Source organism: Drosophila sechellia, chromosome 2R (genome assembly GCF_004382195.2).
Source record: "Drosophila sechellia strain sech25 chromosome 2R, ASM438219v1, whole genome shotgun sequence".
Classification (NCBI taxonomy): domain Eukaryota; kingdom Metazoa; phylum Arthropoda; class Insecta; order Diptera; family Drosophilidae; genus Drosophila; species Drosophila sechellia.
Genome location: NC_045950.1, coordinates 17,380,701 through 17,389,384, shown reverse-complemented (window position 1 = coordinate 17,389,384; position 8,684 = coordinate 17,380,701). Strand labels below are relative to the sequence as shown.

At 46.7% G+C, this 8,684-nt stretch overlaps 3 protein-coding genes and 1 long non-coding RNA gene across 4 annotated transcripts; 2 read left to right on the top strand and 2 right to left on the bottom strand.

The window, feature by feature from the left end:
- The first annotated feature begins 102 nt into the window (after nt 1-102).
- On the top strand, nt 103-1,704 carry LOC6615374 (antigen 5 like allergen Cul n 1). The gene is made up of 4 exons (XM_002039720.2): nt 103-355; nt 827-976; nt 1,037-1,281; nt 1,341-1,704. The coding sequence occupies exons 1-4, from the start codon at nt 227-229 to the stop codon at nt 1,591-1,593; spliced, it is 777 nt and encodes a 258-aa protein (XP_002039756.1). The 5' UTR covers nt 103-226; the 3' UTR covers nt 1,594-1,704.
- Nucleotides 1,684-2,874, bottom strand: LOC116800351. The gene is made up of 2 exons (XR_004361280.1): nt 2,783-2,874; nt 1,684-2,729 (listed from the first exon to the last, which is right to left on the bottom strand). It is a non-coding gene; the product is annotated as an uncharacterized LOC116800351 (long non-coding RNA).
- On the top strand, nt 2,797-3,797 carry LOC6615373 (antigen 5 like allergen Cul n 1). Its single transcript, XM_002039719.2, has 3 exons — nt 2,797-2,952; nt 3,010-3,404; nt 3,472-3,797. Exons 1-3 carry the CDS (start codon nt 2,818-2,820, stop codon nt 3,731-3,733), a joined length of 792 nt encoding a protein of 263 aa, XP_002039755.1. The 5' UTR covers nt 2,797-2,817; the 3' UTR covers nt 3,734-3,797.
- A 1,246-nt stretch (nt 3,798-5,043) lies between these two features.
- On the bottom strand, nt 5,044-8,675 carry LOC6615372 (protein PTHB1). The gene is made up of 8 exons (XM_032714694.1): nt 8,410-8,675; nt 7,878-8,351; nt 7,683-7,816; nt 6,950-7,623; nt 6,385-6,885; nt 6,166-6,332; nt 5,705-5,834; nt 5,044-5,645 (listed from the first exon to the last, which is right to left on the bottom strand). Exons 1-8 carry the CDS (start codon nt 8,661-8,663, stop codon nt 5,106-5,108), a joined length of 2,874 nt encoding a protein of 957 aa, XP_032570585.1. The 5' UTR covers nt 8,664-8,675; the 3' UTR covers nt 5,044-5,105.
- Nucleotides 8,676-8,684: the final 9 nt, after the last annotated feature.

Here is an 8,684-nt window from a genome sequence, read left to right as displayed (position 1 = left end):
GCCGGAGAGAGATATATTAAAAGTCGGCTGGCAGCCGAGCAGTCTTGCTTAGTTTAAGACCTAGTCCCCGATCTCGGTTCTGTGATCATTCAAACGGAAACATCCAATAAAGACGGCCACGGTTTTGGCCAGAATCTGATTGAAAGTGCCAAGACCCGGAGTGATAGGCGGAGCATACCAATTTAGTTTCTAATTGTTTTTAAGTTTTTCAAGTGAGCTAGTAAATATGTCGCCTTTGATCTGCCTGGCCGTATTCCAGCTGACTTTCCAGCTGATCCTGGCCAAGGATTATTCCTGGTGTGATCCAGATTTATGCGGCAATGGCGTCAGACATATCGCGTGCCGAACAACTGGAGTAAGTGTTGGCAAATAAGTTATTAATATGCTCGGTGCGTACGATAACGAAAGGGTTATTAACAGTCAAAAATTTATAGCCTGAATAATAAATAATCAAATGCATATTTGGGAGTAAGAGATAAAAGTGCTGTAAAAAGCAGCGAAATTTAAATATATTATAGAGTTGAACGTTTCTGGTCGCTTAATTTATTTATATTTAAATTTAATCGCCCCTGATCTTTAATCAAATGGCGTAATCTTGTTTTAAGGCGATTCGATTCAAATTCAAATGGATATCATAATTAGAGATTGCAAATTTTTTTGTGCTGCTGTTTTCTACAATGATACTGTCCAAAGTTTTTTTTTTCACTAATCAAGAAATAGTTTCGTTTCAGCAAAAGATTCGGGGGTTTTTCGAAAATATTTAAATTTGAATAAATTATTAAAGCTTCAAACTATAGTATACTAAAAGAGATTTATTGGTCCGCAGAATTTCCACAGACGCTGCCAGCCAGATGCAGTCCAAGTGGATGTAAGTCGGCACAAGGCGGACTTCCTGCATGCCCACAACAAGAGGAGGAACTTCCTGGCTCTCGGAAAAGTACCAGGATATTATCCCGCCGCCAGAATGGCCACAATGGTAGACACCCAGGCAGGAAAACATGTTATGGCACTTACCTGTAATATCGCAAATCCTTAGGTGTGGGACGACGAGCTGCAGTACCTGTCCATGCTGAATACCCGCACCTGTAAGCTGGACCACGATGATTGCCACAACACCTACCGGTACGCTAACTCGGGCCAGAATCTGTGTGCCGTGTGGCGTCCACGGAGTCCACATGTGAATGTGACCAGCTTGGTGGAGGAGTGCCTGGGTCTCTGGTTCAACGAATTCGATTTGATTGACAGCAGCTTCATCGATTCCTTCAAAGTCACACCCATATTGTGAGTGAAAGGTGTGATGTGCCTAATGTTCTGGAAACTAACGTTATTCTTTGAAACAGTGAGGACTATGGTCACTTTGCCGAGATAAGTGTGGACAAGAACTTTGCCGTGGGCTGCTCCATCATGAGATTCACTCGACCCGACTATCCATCCGTGTATATCTACAACTTCATCTGCAACTATGCTTCACTCTACGCCCTGGGTGCTCCCGTTTATGAGACTGGACGAGCTGCCTCTCGTTGCACCACGGGCAAGAGCCACTTCTATCCGGGATTGTGTTCCACCCGCGAGGTGTACGATCCCAATTGGTAATAGTTCGCCACTCCAGGGGGATTCCCTCCACTCAGGTACAACTGCCAAGAGTATTTAGTAGCCCGTAGCTTTAGATCGAATACAAGCAAATAAATGATCGCATCGATTCCAGCCAGTTTGCATAATTTATTTAAATGTGCCGTCGTCATCGGGGGTCCGTCGCTGACTTCTGACCCGGCTGGCATTGCATAATCCCAGGTGAGTTATAAACCCACTGGTTGGGCTGTAAGCCAACGGAGCTCGACCAAAATAAACAATGCGAGTCACAAAGAAAGCCAGTCCTAGTCTTCGCAGATTTCAGAGACTGGTTTGGCACACAGAACTTTCGTTTGTTATTGGCCAACAACTCATATCGATGTGCCTTAGCATATGCAAATGACAACATTTTTATTTGATTTGTGCGCAGAAGTTATTGATTTCTCCATTGTGATTGAGAACCTGTCCGGCGATCTTTGAAAGCGTAGCTTAGCTCGTGCAGCGTTGAACAAACAAGAATATTGATATTTAATAATACCCGATTATCGAAACTAACCAATTGGGTCAATGTCAATGTCAACCGCTGGAAACTGCAGAGTGACAAAGTCATTGAACTCCCAGAGACACCCACGCTATAAATCCTGAGCTGGGTGCTCCAATTTCAGATACTTTTTTTGGTCTGGATAATAGAACGTTTGGTTGTATGAAATATCAGCAGACTGCGCTGAATATAGCACCTGTGTGTACCAGTCTAATGGATGCTCAAACCTTAACTAAATGCCCAGACTTGGCTTTCTCTGGCTTGAACTTGACTCGCAGATTAACGATCTACTTAAATATTCTATATTTAAGCTGGCGAGCTGGGGAGCCAAGAAAGTGTAGACTCTTCCCAGTCGGCATCGCAGGGGTTTATTGCTCGAGCTTTCCTAGAAGTCGTGCACTTTGAAGTTTTCGGTGTGAACGCTCTTTGGATGTGAAATCCGAAGCAGAGACAAAGACAAAGACAACGGCCCCCGAAAATGGAAATGATTCATAAAACGTCGCTTGACCTGTCTCAAGCTGCGGTTTCGTTTTCGTACTGAGATCGGGATCGGGATCGGGATTGGGTACGAAATCGGGATCGGTATCGGGATTGGCAAACACCAGCCGAAATTAAGCACCTGCAAATCAAAATTTCGTTATAAATATCGCCTTGCCGGTGGTCAGGACTTACATTATCATTTGTGCCCCAAGTGAGATTCAGTGAACATGGAGTACGGTAGATTCCAAACGATCGGTTGTCTGTTGATCATCCTGGGAATGGTCAGTTCTCAGCCCCTGTCCTGGTGTGATCCGGACTTATGTCCTGACAACACGGTGCACATAGCGTGTAATAACGATGGCGTAAGATACTTTCGTATCTCAACTTAAAACAGACTTTAAACTGTTATCATTGCTTAGAATTTCCATGAAAGCTGCTCACCGGATGCCACTATGGTGGACCTGAAACCTTATCGCCGACTTATTGTGGATGAGCACAACAAGCGCAGGAACTACATTGCCTCTGGATCCTTGCCCGGCTACTATCCGGCCACCCGCATGGCCACCATGGTGTGGGATGAGGAGCTGGAGTACCTGGCCACGTTGAACCTGAAAACCTGTTACCTGGAGCACGACGACTGCCACAACAGCTACCGCTTCCGGAATCTGGGTCAGAATCTCTGCGGGGTCGATCGTCGGAGGAACTGGGACCTGAACGTGACTAATCTGGTGGAGCAGTCGATGGGCCTGTGGTTTGGAGAGCACAAACTCATCGACAGCAGTTACATTACCGATTTCAAGCTGACCAAAGATCTGTAAGTCATCGGAGCTCCCAATCATCCACTGACCTAGCCCACCAACATACTTCTTTCACTTCTTTAGCGAAAAGTATGGACACTTTGTGGAAACCGTGCTGGACAGGAACACCCATGTGGGCTGTGCCATGATGCGCTTCACCAATCCGCAGTACCCCTTCCTCTACATCTACAACACCGCCTGCAACTATGCCAGTGTCTATGCCATCGGAGTTCCTGTTTACAATGCCGGAAAGCCCGCCTCTGAATGCCGGACGGGAAGCAATCCGGAGTATCCCGCCCTCTGTTCCATCAAGGAACAATACAATCCCAACCACAATTACTACTAGCTAATCAACCAAATGATAAATACGCAACCAAAATACACTATAGTTAATGAACCTAATCAAAACACCCTGATTGTTATTGATTTTTTAACAATTGCACTAACTGATTAATACGTCATGTTTTGTTTATCGCCGTTCCGGCTGCTAAATTTGGCTTGTTGCTAATTCCAATTCAGCGGGCACTCAATTATTAATGTTAACGGAAACAATCGAAAGCGATTCTCGGACACTGGGATTGGGCACGAAATATCTCTGAAAAATGATTACCCCTTTTAAAGCACTTTGTCAACCATGCGTATACGCAATACAGAATTCACCTTAGAAGGAGGCGATACTGATCATCAGATATTGTGTGTATTTTATGAGTTATCAGAAAGCACTGGAATCACTTTAAGAATCACTTTTAAAAACAATTCGCTTTCATCCCAAGGTGCATTTGGTTTTTTTTACCTCTTTTTGCATGTGACTGACCTATCCTGCACTCATTATTTCCGAAACGATGATGTCCCATCATCGAAGTGCAAATTAATTGTTAATTGCTCGGGATCACATTAAAAAGCAGTTAATTCATCAATGAGCCAGCTGCAGCCCCTCAGCCCCCCCAGATAAATCAATGAAACGCACAAACAATGTGCTCAATGCACCCGATGACGGAGTCAGCTTGGGTTCCAATCTTGGCAACAAACACGCGACCGGTCCTAAAGGAGAGACCTGACATTCCAGCCGTCTTTCGTGGCCAATTTACGGTCCAGCAACTGGAGCTGTAGCCTAGATCAGACAGTGACTCCTATAACTCAGCTCGCCATGTGTGGGATTTCACGTGGAGCCAACAAGGGATCACAGCAGCTGTCCCAGCTGGAGGTGCACACAGAAAAATAGAGTTAAGATATGAAATTTACAATAAATTCACCTAATGTTCACTTCATAAAATCAATGTTCGTAAAGAATTATAATAATTAAACAAGGTAAGAACTCAGATCAATTTGTTTCAGTGCACTGCTTTCTTTGTGCTCTGCCCACTTTCAACTTGTGTACAGTGAAGCCTCTGCCCTGACTTTTATCTTGCTTTATCTGCGACTTTGTATCATAGACGAGTCCGTCCTGTCTATCCTGTTCACACAAATCTCCGCACTCCCACAGACCCTGGCTCTGGATATGGATCTGAATATGAATTCGGATCTGGATGGCTGGCTGTCGTTGCTGGTTATGCAAATTTCGATTACGAAGCTTTATCGCCGCCAGAATCTCAGATCTCGGGTCCAGCAGCTGTCGCGCTGTCATCCTGTCACGTTGAGAGCGAGCCAATAAAGATCTCTGTTTTGACAGTTTGCACGTTTATTGCGACGAGAATAACCCAAACCCAAGTCCTCCAAGCCTACCACCAGATGCCCAGGTCGCTGAATAGCTCCTCGGTGGTGGGCAGCTCAAAGTACTCGTTCACCCACTCGGATCGCTTCTTGTTGTTTGGGTTCTTCTGGTCGGTGGCTCCGTACTCCTTGCGATAGCCCACATCCTCGCGAAGATCCTCCTCGTCGTACTCCTCATCGTCTTCCACTGCCTCCAGGGAGCTGCTCATGTTGGTCTTTCGCTTCGGCGGAGCCAGTGGCAAGCCCTTCTCGCCCAGCATACGCTGCATATTCCCGATTTCATCCACCTGCTGTGTCGGCGCTGGCTTCTCCTCCGTGGAAGATTCCTCCTTGCCTTTTTCGGGGTTAACTGCCACTGGGGAGGAGGCTAATCTCACAATCCTGTCGAAAAGTGTGGCAAAGTGTCGTCTAAAGCGGCTGTAATCAAAACTATCCCTGCTTCCAGCGTTGGCATCCAGCAATCCATGTGTGGATGAGGATTTCGAGCGGGTCAGCGGCCCAAAATGATGCAGCATGTCAATTCCGGGCGCCATCGACTCCTCCCAACTCTGATGAAATTAAATTCAATATTATTATAATTATCCACATTTAATTTTTAATCACTTGCCAGTTCAGTCCAGTCCTCGATGGGCACACTCAGCACTGAGCTTACCACATTGACTACACGTTCCTCCAGGTTCAAGGCATGAATAATCAATTTGGCTAATGCCACGGCGCAGTTCAGGTCGCAGCGCTGTCTGAAATCGATAAAAAATAATTAGACAGATTTAAATCAGTACTTAGGCTGCAGGATACCATGTACTACTAATGACTAGGGATCCAAAAATAAGTTTATATGGTTACCAACATTACAACTTGAAAATCGTATTTGCATTGCTTCATAACTAACAAACCAATAAAACAATAAATTAAACATGTGTCCCATCAAATGGATATACTATTATCCATTAGCAATTAATAGGTATAGGCATGACAATTATTTTAGCGGGTTTGTGTGGAGGTGGCATGGCGAAAGTAAAAATATCCAAATGGGTGGTAACTAGCAATTAAGCACCCTGCGTCACCTACTTGCGTTCATCCCTCCTAATCTCCACCAGTTTATCACCCTCCAGGATAAGCTGGTCGTAGTTGGACTCAATTTGCATGGTGAGAGCCTCCTTGGGCTCACTCTCCGATTGCTCCTGCAATTGTCGCTGCAGGGTCTTAAACTGCTGCCACAGCTCCTCCAACTGGTCCTATGGATGAAACCAAGTGGATGTAAGGATATAAATTACACTACGAACCCACCGTTTGCTTCCTAATACTCTGCTGGGTTTCGTGGTGTACGTCGATCCGGTGAAGGATTGGCTGGGTGGGAAGAAAAGGAGCCGCCATGAGGCGTTCGACGCAGCGATTGAGTACTCCGCGCTTTGGCTTCTTCTTGTCCATTTTGATCAGGCCCGCTGAGCTGTCCAGCTGCAGAGTTCTCTCCACAATCCGCTCAAGGATCATGGCGAAGGTCTCCACATAGTCGGACTGTATGCGAAAACGATTCGAGTTTTTGGCGGCCACAACGGTGATTACTTCACTTTGCTTCTCAAGTCCTGGACACAGTAGGTGCAGTCCCAAGGCATGCGTATCACTCTTCTCCTCCAGGAACTCCCCGAAAAAGGTGGCCAGCTTGGGGCTCACATGCCGACTGGTGATGCTGTAGGTCAACTTGATTCCAGCCGCCTTTTGCGGCTGACAAATGCGATAGAACATGGACAAAGGAAGGTTGGCACTTTGCTGGATGACCCGTGGAATGCCCTACAAAGAATTGAAGATCTTTTGTGTACTTTCCATTTACTATATACCAATTCCTTTCACTCACCCTGGTACTTAAGAAGGAGGCCACCACTTCCACCTTGGTGCTATGAATATGTAGCAACTCCGCAGTGTAAAAGTCCAGCTTAAATTCCTTGCTTGTGCCTGCGGGTACATTAACAAAACTCAATGTGTCCTGACTGCAACGGACTCCATTTGGCGTCTGAAACACCAGCTGCAACTCGGCCAGCTCGGCCTTGATCTTGCAGCGCAGTATGCCCTTGGCCGAAGGCAATTCCTTGACAGCCACATCCGCTGGCACGTCCAAGAGGAGCGTGTCCAGATCATCGTTAGCCTCCTGCTCGATGGTGAAACTTAGTCGCACTTGATCCGCCGCCTGTTGGTTAAGCGCATCCATATCCCGTACATCCACTGCTTCTTTAATCTCGTCCTCCAGCTTTTGGAGCTCCTTGTGGGCCTGGGCGAAGCTCAGTTCCTCCACGTTCAGAGGCTGCACCTGGAACTGGAAGGGATCGGCGCCAAGGTAGCCCACTTCGAGCTGACCCCTGGCGCCCAACGTAACGATTCCACCAGCTAGGTTTTGGACATTCGAGCGCTGTATGGCCACCGGAGCAGGCGATTGATTTGGCCACTGTGCTGCCCAAATGATGTTGGCCTCTTCGTAAAGATGCAACTTGGAGGAGTCCGAAATGATGGCGGTGATTAGACGAGCTCCAGGTTCTAACAATGTAATTCCAGTTGAAGATAATATTATGTACGGAATTGTAGAAGATTCTCACCCCAGTAATAGCCAACCACAAAACTGGTAAAACATTTTGGAGCGTAGTCCAGCTTGAGCATAAAGTTGAACTTTCCATTGTCATCCAGCGAAATGAAGTTTCTTTCGCCCAGAATCATGATGTTCGAACAATTTCTGGGGTATACATTTAATTAAATGGAAGTAAAGAAAACCTATTCCAAAATCCGATGCTTACTCCTTTACTTGCACCACCCGCATATCGACAATGCCTTCGCCGACGCCCTGCGACCAGGTGGGCTGATAGCTGCTCTTGGTGACCAGAGAGTGGGACAGATCCTGATAGCTAAAGCACTGCAGGTCCCATGTGGCACTAAACCGAAAGAAGCTATCGGTTCTCTCGCAATAGGCCACCGGAGCGGGAAGAGCCCGGTGACCAGGGAATCGACACTCGTAGGATATTCCATCCTGCTCAAAGAAGGTCAGCGTGCCATCCAGATGCACGACACAGAAAAACTCCCGTCCTTTCACCTGTCCAAAATGACCTTGGCACAGTCCAAACGAGACGCGCTGGAACTTGTGCTCCGCCTGCACCTGCAAGCGCAACTGGGCTCCGTGTTCCGCCAATCCACCGATAGCCACAACATTGTAAATTACAATGGCGTTCGGCAGGAGAACCCCTAATTGATTGGCGTTCTCGTTGCGAACATTTCTGCGGATTAGGTGCAGATGTCGTGGGAACAGTTTGCTTCAAATTCTGATAAACTCACCCACTAAATTTGCCAGCATACAAACCTATTATGGGAGCCTCCATTTGGGTCTCCAAAAGGAGGTCGGTAGCATCGAAACCCCTGTTGTGTGGATAGTAGATAATCAGCTGGCCCGTCTGGGAACCCACAATAATGTAGTCCTTTTCCTGGGTCTCCAGGCCAAAGCGAGCGCACAGCAAGCTAGCCACGTCGTATTCCTCTCCAGGATCGGAACACTGGGCAGACCACCAGCTGCAGACATTGAACAGCGACATGTTGCAACTGACTGCCGGAAC